The following is a 13922-nucleotide window of genomic DNA, read 5'->3' on the forward strand; positions in this document are numbered from 1 at the left end:
ACGCACTTTTGGGGGCCGGGTAGGGGTAGGTGTGCGCGCGGGGGGGGGGGGAACCTCGAGGGTTTCCCCTCATCTTTTTTAAAAAGGAGAAGAAAAGCATTCAAATGAGCGGGAAGGCGGTTAACACCCGCAGCGCCGGCGCTACCGAACGTCGTCGCGCCGCTGGCCCAGATTCCCCGGGGGGCACGGGCACGTCGCCTGGGGCTCGGGCCTCTAACAGCGCCAACCGCCGCGGCGGCGGGGGTGGCGGGTGGCGGGGGCGGGGGCAGGGGGGGGAGCGGGAGCCGCAACCGCTGCGGAGCCACGCGCAGCGGGCGTTGCGCGGTCGGGACTCAAAGCCCGGGCGAAGGGGGGGGGAGAAATCCAGGCGGGGGATGTTGACGGACAGCCCCTCCAGCCAATGGGAAGCCAGATGGCCTTTGCCCTGGCCAGTGGGAAGCGGCGCCTCGGCGAGGGGCGGGGCGAGGGAGGGCGGGAGCTCTGGGCTGAGGGATTCGATCCCGCCTGGCGGCAGTCAAGGCGGGGAAGCGGATTAGGGAGGAGGGAAGACCGGAAGCCACGGCCCGGGCTCCCCCATCCTTACTTTCGCGTCGTTTCCCTCCTCCTCCTCCTCCTCCCTCCTCGCCCCGGGGCTGGGAGAGAGCTTGCGAAGCTGGCGGAGGGAGAAGAAGCTGGAGGCCGGCTGGGAGATAAAGGGAAGCGTCCGCTCAGCCCGCGCTCCCTCCTCAGCCACGGGCTCCTGGAGCGCGCGGCGGCGGCGGCGGCAGCGGAGGCGGCGGCGGCGGCAGGGGACGACGACGCCGGGGCCGCTCCGAGGCGCGCTGAGGCGGCGGGGACGGATCGGCGACATCTGAGGCCCGGCTCCCACGCCGCCGCCACCACCTCGGCCGCCGCCATGTCCTCCTCCACCTCCTCGTCCTCCCCGAAGGAGGAGACGTACGAGGAGGAGGACCGGGAGTTCGAGAGCCAGGCCAAGCGCCTCAAGACCGAGGAAGGAGAGATCGGCTACTCGGCGGAGGAGAGCGAGACTACTCGCCAGGAAGCGACGCCTCAGGCCGGGAGCGACAGCGACGGCGGCGGCGGCGGCGGTGGAGGCGGCGACGGCGGCGAAGGAGGCAGCGGCGGCGGCGGCGGCGACGAAGAAGACGAGGGCGACGAAGGCGACGGCGGAGAAGAAGAAGGTGACGGCGACGAAGGCGACGACGGCGATGAAGGAGGGAGCGGCGGCGACGAAGGCGGCAGCGGCGGCGGCGGCGGCGGCGGCCCCCGGAGCGTGCCCCAGTCCATGGTAACAAAGCGCGGCGCCGCGTCCGCTTCTCGCAGGGCCGGGGGTGGGGGGGTGGCGGGCGGGCGGCGGGGCTCGGCCTGGTTGCCGCGGCGTGGATGCCCCGAGCGTGGCGGGGCGGGGGTGGGGTGGGGTGAGCTCGGGTGTCCTAGGTCTCGATGGCTGAAGGTTGCCCCACGGAGCCGACCGAGCCGGGGCCCTGAACTTGGGGAGGGTCGCACGCGCGGGGGCGGGGGGGGGCGGCGGCGGCGGGGGTCGCTTCCGCCCCGGGAGCCCTCGGCGGGACTCGGCTCTTTGTTAGTTGAGCCAACTCTGGCTCGGAGGCTGGGCCGGGACCCCGCTGGGATGCAGGCCCCCCCCCCCCCACCCCCCACCCCGGCCCGCAGCATCCTCGCCCCGGGCTCCATCACAGCAAGGCTTTCTTCCTGGCCTCATCCCCCCCCCCGAGAAAGCCGCGCCTAAAGGTCCAAGGACGCCCCGGTACCCTGAACTCTAGTTCCCGTGCTAGTGTGTGTGTGTGTTTTCCTTTTTCTTTTCCTTGGCTTGCTTTTGAGAAGTGTTTGCGGTCCTGGAGTCCATGTTGGGCTACCCACTTTTTGGGCGGTGGCTCAAGACAGTTTTTCCCTTACAAAATGTGACCAAAAAATGTGCGGGCAATAGTGTGCCCCTGCTTTCAAGTAAAACGTTCGCCGATGACTTGCGTTCATCATTGGTGGTGTACGTACTCCGAGTTTGTCCCCCGAGTTTGTCCCCACGGGAGAAGGAAATGAATTCAGAGCTGTGTTTAAACACATTCCTCGAATCCTCCTTATCAGAAATGTTGGCTGGAGACAGCGTAACCCACAGCTTCAGTTCCCTGGAGAGTTTAAGGAAACAAAGCCGTCCAAACGGTTTTTGTCCGGTGTTGGAGCATTTAAACTGCCCTGATGACTTCTCTTTGAACATTGACTACATTTGAGAGCAAATCTTAGCGGCATTTCAGGAAGGTAGACACGTCTTTCACCGTTAAGGTGTTCCAACCCTTTTTAATCGGTGGCTATTTGTCTTTCAAAAGTTTTTGAATTTTTATTTGTCTAGCTTAAATTTTTTAAAAGAGTTACATATGTGGGTAAACAAAGCACCCATGGCAGCTTCATAAGTTGGATCCCTTGGGGATAGAGTTAGAAGTTGTGAGTCACCTGACCTGGGTGCTGGGAATCAAACTGTGGTCCGCTGTGCAAGAGCACTGTGTGTTTTTCCGATGAGCCCTTTCTTCAGCCCGTTTGAGTTTTTAAAATTACATTCGTGTGTGTGTGTGTGTGTGTGTGTGTGTGTGTGTGTGTGTGTGTGTGTGTGTTGCTTACATCATGTGAGTCCTGAGGATTGAACTTTGGTCACTGGCAGCACCGTCACCACCTGAGCCTTGTCACTGACCCAGTTTAGAATTTTTGTGTAAAAATTCTGCTGTGAGTGTTTTTAGATACGAGAAATGTGATGGGTAACTTTGACCACTTTTTTAAAGGAATTTATCATTCTTGCTATAACTTTACTCAAACTGATTCTTGAAGGTATTTTGGCCAAGATCAGGCATAGTTTCCTTGCAGTTCGTTGTTATTTTTGGATTTTTTCTGTCAAGCTTTTTGAAATACTCAAAACGTACCATGGAAATGTGAATAAAGAAGATGATGGTTTTCTTAGAGACTCTTAAGATCACAGTCAACTATTGTAAGAGTTGAAAATAGGGTTATTATAAGTGATGTTTTGGTTCTTTTGCCAAAAGCCTTGGTTGTTTGTGAAGTACTTTTAAATGTCTTGGAAAGATACTTAAAGCAGTTGGCACAAGAGATGGGTAAGAGTGCTTGCCTGAAAACTCTGCCTGAAAACAGAGTTCAGTTGCCAGAGCCCACATGGCGGATGGTGTCCTCTGACTTGAGTATGCATGCTTTGATGTGCACACTTGTACATGTGCATACACACATACACGATGCAATTTTTTTGTTTCAAAAATAGGTTATTTTTGAATGCTAGGGGAAATAGGTAATTAACATAAGTCACAGTGGAGATGGCATTGGGCAAAGGCTTGAGGTAGATCAGGAGTCTAGTCTTACTTAGCATACAATATATGTGACCTTGAGAAAGTCAGTTAACTGCTGCTCTAGTTTTCTTAGTCTATAAAATACGAACATTGAACTGTACATGCTTTCCTTACTTGAAACTGTAGTTAACTAGTTAATACAGCTTTTAAATGACCAAAGCAGGAACTAATGTATGTAGTTATAAATTCAAGTTGCTGGTCATCTGTTAGTGCTTAGGGCAAGGTGCTTTCATTTAACTTAATAACTGGAGCTAGGGCTGTAGCTTGCTGGCCTTGGTGGTGCACTTGACTAGCATGTGTAACTGTTTTTGACCCTAACAACACTCCTCTCCAATAAATTAATTTGTAAATTTAAAACTAGAATTGATGGGCTAATGTGAAGTTTAATGAAGATCATTTTTCCCTTTTCAGTTTTTTCCTTGTAATTTTCAGTACTATTTTGAAGTCTATTTATGAAACATGTACATAATAAAATTACTATTACCAAGGTGGATTCTAGTGCTCTGCCATGTTGAAATATGTTTAGCTCAACTTCAGTGGTCCTTAGCCTATAGAAGAAGTACATCTGTGGTCAGACTGTTTAGAGTAAATGCAGATTAGGTACAGTGATAACTGTCTTTTCAACTCTAGTTGGAAATTGGTGAAGTGAAAAGTAAGATATAAAGGATTACTACTGTTTGACTTTTCATGATTTAATAACTAAGTTTGAAAAGAATGTGAATAAGAAGAGTTAAAATGGGGAGCTGGAGAGATGGCTCAGAGGTTAAGAGCACTGCTTGTTCTTCCAAAGGTCCTGAGTTCAATTCCCAGCAACCACATGGTGGCTCACAAACGTCTGTAGTGAGATCTGGTGCCCTCTTCTGGCCTGCAGGGGTGTGCAGACAGAACACTGTATACATAATAAATAAATAAATCTTTAAAAAAAAAAAAAGAATAGTTAAAATGGTCTCACTGTTTGAAGGTAGAGAAATATGAAGGCTGGGTGTGGTGCATGCCTGTAATTCCAGTACAAAGGTGGGGATGGGGGAAGGAGCATTGCTGCCACTTCACTATCTAGTGAATTCCATAACAACACTATGAAAGGAGAAAGAGGAGGAGAATGAGAGGGGGTGGCATTAAGATTGATTGATTTGAATTGGACAAATAAGATACCTCTCAGTGTCTACTGGTACTTTTCATAGAGCAAAAATTCCTGGGGTTTTTGATTCACTGGGTTACACTCTTGAACAAAGCGTAGTTAAAGGGGTTCATGCTATGTATTATAGTTAACTTATTCTTTGAGAATAAATAGCTGGTGACTGGGGTGGGGGGTGGTGTGTCAAGACAGGGTTTCTCTGTATAGTTTTGGTGTCTGTCCTGGATCTTGTTCTGTAGACCAGGCTGGCCTAACTCACAGAGATCCGCCTGGCTCTGCCTCGGGAGTGCTGAGATAAAGGCATGAGCCACCACCGCCCGGCTAGCTGATGATTTTTAAAATTTATTTTTCAGACAGGGTCTCACTGTATATACCCTTAACTAGCCTGGAACTCAATAGAGATCCACTTTCCTTCTGCCTCCTGTGTGCTGAGATTAAAGATGTGTGTCTATGCCTGACCAATTTACTTTTTATTGTGTGTTTGTATGCCACTGTGTGCATGCCTACTGCCCATGGAGGTCAAAAGAGGCCTCAGATCCCCTGGAACTGGTGTTAAAGATGGTTGTGAGTCGCTGTGTGGTACTGGAAACTGAGCCTGGGTCCTCTTCAAAAGCAGCAAGTGCTAAGCCATTTCTCCAGCTCCCATAAGTAGCATTCTTAAATTTAGCAGGCGGAATCTTCAGGCTCTTTAGTTTCTATATCTTTTTAATTTAAAGAAACTAGACCTTCAAATATTAGGGCTTCACCCAAATAAATTGCGATGGAGTTCCAATTTATTTTAAAGATCAGGTTTTTCAAATGTTGTGTTCCATTAATGAGTAAACGGGCAGATCAAGGATTGAGTGATAGCCAGCAGTTGTAGTCCCAGCTACTCAGGAGGTTAAAAGTCTGGAGGATTACCGGAGCCTAGGAGATCAATACCAGGCTGGGCAGTATGGTGAAACTGTATCTTAAAAACAAATTCAGGGAGGCTGGAGAGATGGCTCAGCGGTTAAGAGCATTGGCTACTTCTCTAGAGGTCCTGAGTTCAATTCCCAGCAACCACATGGTGGCTCACAACCATATAGAGTGGGATCTGATGCCTTCCGTCATAAAGTCATACGTGCAAATAGAGCACTCATATATATGAAATAAATAAATAAATCTTAAACAAAACAAAACAAATCCAGGTACAGTGGCACATGTCTAATACCAGCAATTCTAATACTCCTAAGTGGACAGAGACAGGAGAATGATGAGTTGGAGGTTAGCCTAGGCAACAGACTGTCTCAGAAAGCCAAGAAAAGTCAGGGATGGGGTAGCAAGCAGTTGGGGGGAAGAGGCAAGATAATCAGTAGTTAAAGGTTAGCCTTAGCTGCACAGTGAGTTTGAGGTTAGCTTGGGCTCCGAGACACTGTCAGAAGAGCAGTAACAACAAAATTGCCCAAACAGAAAGCTCCAAAAGGAAAGAAAAATGCCCAAATAGCCAAAAATCATAGGTAATCTGTTTGCTAGTGAGGTAACTATTTAGGGTTTTCAAATTTTAACAGAGTAGACAAGAAAGATAGTAAGACAGTTAGATGAAATGGTTGCCCCTAAGATTTCCAAATGAAAGATTATAGCAATGTAGAAAAAAGCAATTTGTTGGCTTGTGAGAATTTGTCCTCTAGACTGCCCTTGAATGGCTGTTTAGCATGGTTATGACCAGACATAACCTCGAGCCTGTTAGTGGGGACCCATTGAGCCTTCATTATAGTTTGACCCAATTTATTTACAGAAGGGATTGACAAATTATAAAAGAGCATATGTATATTGAAAGGTGGTTGCATTTGCCTGGGTATATACACCTGGAATATTACTTCAAGCTGCGAAATGATAGCTACAATAGAACAGGAGAGAGCCTCGCTATCGAAGAATTTGAAATGAAAAGACTTATATAGGAGAGAAGAATTAAAAACGCTTCCCTGGCTGGGCGGTGGTGGCGCACGCCTTTAATCCCAGCACTGGGAGGCAGAGGCAGGCGGATCTTTGTGAGTTCAAGGCCAGCCTGGGCTACCAAGTGAGTTCCAGGAAAGGCACAAAGCTACACAGAGAAACCCTGTCTTGAAAAAAAAAAAAAAGGTTCCTTAAGTCTGAGAAGACATGCTGAAAGTATTAGTAGGTGTGTAGTCTGGCCTTGAACCATGAATGATGGTGATGTGAGGATGGAATTGTGGGTCTTTAGTTCGTGTGTATATATAGGTAGGGATTAGCAATACTGATTTACCCACTAGTTTAGAAATCAGGTAATAGGATAATGCTGTAAGACTCAGTGGTAGAATGCTTGCCTAGCATGAGAAAAGTGTATCCCTTGATGCCACAATTACATGTATAATACATACATGATCTTAAGGTAGGTAAAAGGCTCTGTGCTGCAGAAAGTTTCAGATTTCTTGTCACAGATATATATCAAATTGAAAAAAATAGTGATTTAAGAATAGTGTTAATGGTTGGGATATGGCTAAATTTGTGCTTGTCCTGTGTGCATGAAACTGGGTTTGATTTCCTGTGACACATGAACAGGGTATTCTAGTGCATATCTATAATCTTAGCAGGAAGATCAGAAGTTCAAGGTTGTTTTCTGCTACATAGCAGGTTTGAAGCTGGCCTTGGATGTATGAGAGCTTGTCTTTAAAGAAAAAGAATATTTTTGGGTAGAAGGGAAGACAAAACTAAGCCTTGGAGGGAGTGGCAGAAATATAGTTTGAAAAGATTGTCACCTTTTCATTTGGGAATAGCTGGAATTTTAAGTTTTTAAAATGAATGATAGAAAAGTTTTTGTGCCGGGTTGTGGTGGTGCACACCTTTAGTCCCAGCACTCAGGAGGCAGATCCAGGCAGATCTCTGTGAGTTTGAGGCCAGCCTGGTCTACAGAGCGAGATCCAGGACAGGCACCAAAACTACACAGAGAAACCCTGTCTCGAAAAAAAAAAAAAAAAAAAAAAAAAGAAGGAAAGAAAAGGTTTTTTTTTTTTTTTTTGTGTGTGTGTGTGTGTGTGTGTGTGTGTGTGTGTGTGTGTGTGTGTGTGTTAGTGTTAGAGATGGGAATCAGATATGGCAGGGCAGCATACTCCCTAGCAATAAGGAGGTTAGTGAGTTCTGGGCTAGCCAGGGCTGCATAGTGAGATCCTATCTCAAACAGAAGTATGCATGGGAAATATATTAAAGTTAGAGAAATACCAAGATAATTTAAGAATGGTAGATTGATTGGGAATAAGGAGGGTACAAGGAGTATGAGGTGCTTTTTTACCTTGAGATTGAGGAAAAATTGCCTTTCCCCCAAATACTGTATTATAGTTAGCATCTTCTAGCTTTTCTTTTATAAGTCCTTTTAAACAATTTTGCTAGGCCTTAGTGGCTGGTGCACTCCTTTAATCCTAGTACTTGGGAGGCAGAGATAGGTGGAGCTCTGTGAGTTTGAGGCCAGCCTGGTCTACAGAGTGAGTTCCAGGACAGCCAGGGCTACATAGAGAAACCCTGTCTTGAAAAAAAATTTTTTTTTCCTTGACACAATATTACATATTTATGGGGTACAGTTATAATTTGTATGTAATACATTGACCAAAGCAGAGCAATAACATTTTCATGTCCCTCAGCTTTTGGGAATGACTTCAGTGTAGATAGTGAATTCTTTTGAGGGATTTTAAAAAAATTGGTCTGTAATCCATTTTTGTGAGAAAGACCAATTTGAAAACTAGCCATTTTTTGCACTGTAGTCATCATAGTCATTATTCATGATGGGCAATTCTTAGAGAAAAACTGGCAAAGGTAAAGGCCTATTCAAAAGTTACTGCCAAGATTCAGTAAGAGGGAGACTCTAGAGACACAAAGCTGAATTCAGAAGGCAAATTTTTTTATATCCAAGATTTTTAATTGGATTAGTATTGATCTACCTCTTGAGTATAGAAGGTAAATTTTATAATAGACTAAAAAATGAAGTTAGAAGCCAGATGATGGACATTTGCAGAAATATGAAAACAGTTAGATTTGTCTAATCAAATTATTTTTTTAATGAAAATGATAAAGGTTAAGTAAAAGAATATCATTATTGTTAGAATGTTGAGCTACTTAGTGATGAAATGATATGATGCCCACAACCCTGTTTCTTGTAGTTTAAGGAGAAAAGTGTCTATCCAGATATCTATTGTGCCACTAATAGATCAGCAGAGGGATCTCTGTGAGTTGAGCCAGCCTGGCTAAAAGCTCCAGGAAAGCCAAAGCCTCAAGGTTCGAAAAAGCGGTGAGACTACAAACAATGTTGAGTATTTTATGAAATAAAAAGCTGTAAAATTACTACTTTATTTAATACGTAAGACAAACATAAAGGTATACACTAAAAGCACTCGAGCCCACCACCTACATAATTTAGTAAATCGAACATTGCCTATCACTGCATCTCCCTTACTGGCTTGAATACATTTTAAAGAAATTTATTTTGTGCATGAGTGTGGGTTCTGGGGATTGGACTTGGTGTCAGGGTGCTTGTGCCTTTTACTTACTGAGTTGATGTGCTGTTCTCGATAACTCTTTTTTAGAAATAAAAATTTCAGAGACAGGTGAACCTCTGAATTTGTGGCCAGTCTGGTCTACACAAAGAAACCCTGTCTTGAAAAAAACCAAAGCTGGGGAGGGGGGATTGGAAATTTACTAGAAATAAAATTTTCAAACCAAACATTCAATTTGTCTTATTTTTCAGGTCCTTTGCTGACTTGTGAATTGTAATTTGGTTTGTCATTTTGTGTGTGTGTGCGTGCTCATGTGTGTGTGCTCATGTGTGTGTGTGCTCATGTGTGTGTGTGTGTGTGTGTGTGTGTGTGTGTGTGTGTGTGCGCGCGCTTTATAATGCAGAGTTGAATTTACTGAAAGATGCAGTTTAGCCTGGTGAAGTTAACTGGAGATTGTCTCTCCTCTCTAGGAAGGAGGTGGAAGTCATCATAAAGTTTCTGTCTCCCCTGTTGTGCATGTCCGAGGGCTCTGTGAGTCGGTGGTGGAAGCTGACCTTGTGGAGGCGCTGGAGAAATTTGGGACAATATGGTAAGGACTGCAGGGACTCATCGACATCGGAAAGAGTGTGGGAGAACAAGCCTTACTGGATTCCTTCCAGTTGGTATTCAGCACTGTATAGATTGTTTGCCTATGTGTGCTTTTCTATGGAAACACCCCGCCCACCTCCCAACCCCCCAGTTTTTGAGTGCGGGGCTCCTCCCTGTGCAGGGCAGGCTGGCCTGGAACTTGAATTCATCCTGTCTCAGCCTGTCTGAGTGCTAGGATTGTAAGTGTCTGCCATCTTTGGAACCTTTTTTTGTTTTCTAACTTGCGGGGGCGGTTCAAGACAGGGTTTTCCTGTGTAGTCCTAGCTGTCTTAGAACTTGATTACATAGTCCAGGCTGTCCTCAAACTCAAGGAACTCTTCCTGCTTCAGCCTCCTGAGTGTTGGGGGTCAAGGTGTGTGCCACCACCACCTGGTGGTTTTAACTTTTTTTTTGGTTTTTCGAGATGGGGTTTCACTGTGTAGCTTTGCGCCTTTCCTGGAACTCACTCTGTAGCCCAGGCTGGCCTCGAACTCACAGAGATCCACCTGGCTCTGCCTCCCGAGGGCTGGGCCCACTACACATGCCAGGCAGACAGACACTCTGCCACTGACCCTTAATTATGCTTAATTAAGTTTTAACCTTCCTGGGGTGATTAGTAGGTGCTCATGTTGACATATCACCTGCCATCCAACAGGTTTGTAGGTAAAAATTTCATGCTATTGAGTTGGCCCTTGCATTTCTCTTTTTGCTGTTTGGCCTTTTTTCTCTATTCTTTTTAAAGAATTTGTTCACTGGGCTGTTTAAGCACATGCCGAAATGTCTGTGACATTTAAATTCTCCTTTTCTTTGTCTTCATACAAAGTCACTGTCCTGGGAACTTTTGAGTTTGCTTCTAGTTTTAATGTCTTATTTTGGGTATATGTTTTTTTTTTGTTGTTGTTGTTGTTTTTGTTTTTTTCAAGAGAGTGTCTCAGTAATGGCGTATGCCTTTAATCCCAGCACTCTGGGAGGCAGAAGCAGGCAGATCTGTGAATTCGAGGCCAGCCTGGTCTAGCAAGTTCTAGGACAGCTAGGGCTACACAGAGAAACTTTCTCGAACAAACAAGAAGAGACAGAGAGAGAGGGGGCTGTCCTGGAACTCACTGTAGACCGACCAGGCTGGCCTTGAACGCACAGAGATCCACCTGCCTCTGCTGCCTCCTGAGTGCTGGGATCAAAGGTGTGTTCTTTGATCATTTTGCCCAGCTAGAAAGCAATTTGATTATGACCAGATCTCTAACAGGCCAGTTACCTTTGTTTTTAATTGCTTTGTTTCCAGGGGCCCTTTTTGACTTGGTGACAAAATTTATGTATTGTATGAGAGACATTTATTCTTAATTATTTATTTTTTTTAGGTTTGTTTACATGTATTTTGTCTTCATGTATGTATGGTTCCTAGAGAGATATTAAAAGAGGGTGTTGGATCCCCAGGAATTGGAGTTAGAGTTGTGAATTACCATATGGGTGATGGGAACTGAACTCTGGTCCTCTCTCTGTAAGAGTAGCAAGTGCTCTTAATTGTTGAGCCATCTTGCCCTCCCACCTTATTTATTTTTTAAATAACAGACCTGATTCCGGGGTTTACTATTTTACATATTAAAGATTTTAGAACTTTATTGAAGAATTTATTTCTAGAGGAAATGTGTTCTTTCCTGGGATTTAAACAGTTGCTGTAGCTTTAAATCCAGGACCTTACTGTTTCACTGTTTGCTTTTTAGTGATGTGGGTGGGGATAGCTAACCAGCCTCTAAGGTCAACATATACTTATTACCTGCTGTGTGCCAGCCTCTGTTTCTATCTTCTGAGAATATAAAGTTATAGTTACCTTGGAGATCCTATAGTATGCCAGGCTGTTTGCTAGGCAGTTTGTATGCAGTAACTAATCTTGACTATAGAACTCTCCAGTTTTATAAATGAGCAAAGTGATAAATTACTGAACTATAAAGTGATGCGGGGTTTTTGTTTCATTTATTTTTACTAATAATGTTCTTTTGTCAGTTTCTATTGTGAAGCTGTGGGCCCTGGATGCCTGTTATACAGAATGGTTTGAATATTTTTTGTTTTGTTTGTTTTTTAAGACAGGGTTTCTCTGTAACAGCCTTGGCTGTCCTGGAACTCATTCTGTAGACCAGGCTGGCTTTGAACTAGAGAGCCACAGGCTTAGTTTAATCCCAGAGTGCTGGGATTAAAGTTGAGTGCCATCATGCCTGGTGTTTTTTGTTTTTGGTGTTTTTTTTTTTTTTTTTTTTTTTTTGACATGATTAAACCATGTTGGTTATATATCAAGACAGTTGAAAGTTCTTATTTCTGTCCATTAGGAATATGCTGTTTCTCCTGTTGTAAAACATACACTGTGATCGATCGATTGATCGATCTCTCTCTCTCTCTCTCTCTCTCTCTCTCTCCCCCCCCCCCCCCCTCTCCTTCCCCTCTCTTCCTCTCTTCCTCCTCACAGTGTAGCAGTCCTGATTGGCCAGGAACTCAACTGTGTAGGCCAGGCTGGCCTCAAATCCACAGAGATTTTCCTGACTCTGTCTTTTGAATGCTGGGATTGCTCCATCTATCATTCGTTTTGTGTATTAAAATATAGAACCTTCAGCTGGATGGTGGTGGCAGCGGTGGTGGCCTCAGCGCACGCCTTTAATCCCAGCACTCGGGAGGCAGAGCCAGGCAGATCTCTGTGAGTTCGAGGCCAGCCTGGTCTACAGAGCGAGATCCACGACAGCCTCCAAAGCTGCACAGAGAAACCTTGTCTCGAAAAACCAAAAAAAAAAAAGAACCTTTAAAGGAATTTTTTTTTAAAAAGATTTATTTATTTTGTATACAGTATTCTGCCTACATGCATGCTTGCAGGCCAGAAGAGGGCACCAGATCTCATTATGGATGGTTGTGAGCCACCATGTGGGTGCTGGGAATTGAACTCAGGTCCTCTGGAAGAGCAGCCAGTGCTCTTAACTGCTGAGCCATCTCTCCAGCCCCAGGAATATATTTTCAAAAGTGAATGTTTCATCCTCCTGCTCATCGTTAACCATGATTGTTTTTCTAGTGGTTGTCTTTTCACAGACTTAAAATATTTTGGAGTAAATTATTCAGATGAACTTGGGTCAATTTATAGTTGCTTCTATTTGGTTTTAATAAGATAAATATAGAAACAGTTAATTCTTAGTTATTGTTGTGTGGGTATTTCTGCTATTTCTTTTCCGTTTGGGATGGGCTGGCTTTGAACTTGCAGTCCCCTTTTGCCTTCACTTCCCAAGTGCTGAGATTACAGCTTTTCCCACCATGCTCAGATCGTTTCTGCTGTTTACGGTTTTGCTTGGTGATCTTGTGTGGAGTTTTAATTTCTGTGTCTTGATGTTTTCTAATACTGCATGGGATGGGGGTATAAGTGACTGATGATTGGGCTTGAGTAGGGCATGAGATGAATACGCCTTCCACCAGGCGATTGTGGTCTGCTTTTACTTGACAGACTAAGTGATGATGTATTGGTATTTCTTCCTTTCAGCTACGTGATGATGATGCCGTTTAAACGACAGGCTCTAGTGGAGTTTGAAAATGTAGATAGTGCCAAAGAGTGTGTGACATTTGCTGCAGATGAGCCTGTGTACATTGCTGGCCAACAGGCTTTCTTCAACTATTCTACAAGTAAAAGAATCACTCGGCCAGGAAACACTGATGATCCCTCAGGGGGCAACAAAGTTCTCCTGCTCTCCATTCAGAATCCTCTTTATCCAATCACAGTGGTATGTATTGGAGTAGAACAACTAACCTGGGTGTAGTTTTCTTACCTGTCAACTAGTTTTGTTTGTTTTGAAACATGGTTTCGTTATGTAGCCCTGGCTGGCCTGGAACTTGCTATACCAGGCCTAGACCTTCTTGGCCTGAAACTTAAGAGAGCCTGCCTCTGCCTCCCAAGTGCTTGGGTTTAAAATGTGCAACAACATGTTTAGCTGTTTGTTTTTTGTTTTAAAGATTTATTTTTATTGTATGTTTGTATGTGCATGGGTGTTTTGCCTGTGTGTCTGTTCAACACATGTGTGCAGTACCCTTGGAGGCCAGAAGAGAGCATCATCTGGAACTGGAGTTGTAGATGGTGGTTAGCTGCTCTGCTGCTGCAAACCTAACCTAGGGTCTGAGCCGTCTCTAGCCCAGTGGTTCTCAACTGGTAGGTCACGATCCCTTTCACAGGGCTCATGTAGCAGATGTTCACATTATGATTCATAATAGTAACAATTACAGATGAAGTAGCAGCAAAAATAATGTTATGATTGGGGATTCACCACAACATGAGGAACTGTATTAAAGGATTGCGGCATTAGAAAGGTTGAGAACTACTGG

General features: G+C 45.0%; 1 protein-coding gene across 1 annotated transcript in view; it reads left to right on the forward strand.

Moving 5' to 3' along the window:
* Positions 1-465: 465 nt before the first annotated feature.
* The window catches only part of Hnrnpll (heterogeneous nuclear ribonucleoprotein L like), a 34336-nt gene continuing 20879 nt past the window's right edge, over positions 466-13922 (forward strand). The window contains exons 1-3 of the mRNA XM_028855204.2: positions 466-1288; positions 9428-9546; positions 13090-13327. Coding sequence (XP_028711037.1) covers positions 896-1288; positions 9428-9546; positions 13090-13327 — 750 coding nt within the window. The 5' untranslated portion in view covers positions 466-895. The remainder of the gene's footprint in view (positions 1289-9427; positions 9547-13089; positions 13328-13922) is intronic.

Source organism: Peromyscus leucopus, chromosome 22 (assembly GCF_004664715.2).
Source record: "Peromyscus leucopus breed LL Stock chromosome 22, UCI_PerLeu_2.1, whole genome shotgun sequence".
NCBI classification, from domain to species: domain Eukaryota; kingdom Metazoa; phylum Chordata; class Mammalia; order Rodentia; family Cricetidae; genus Peromyscus; species Peromyscus leucopus.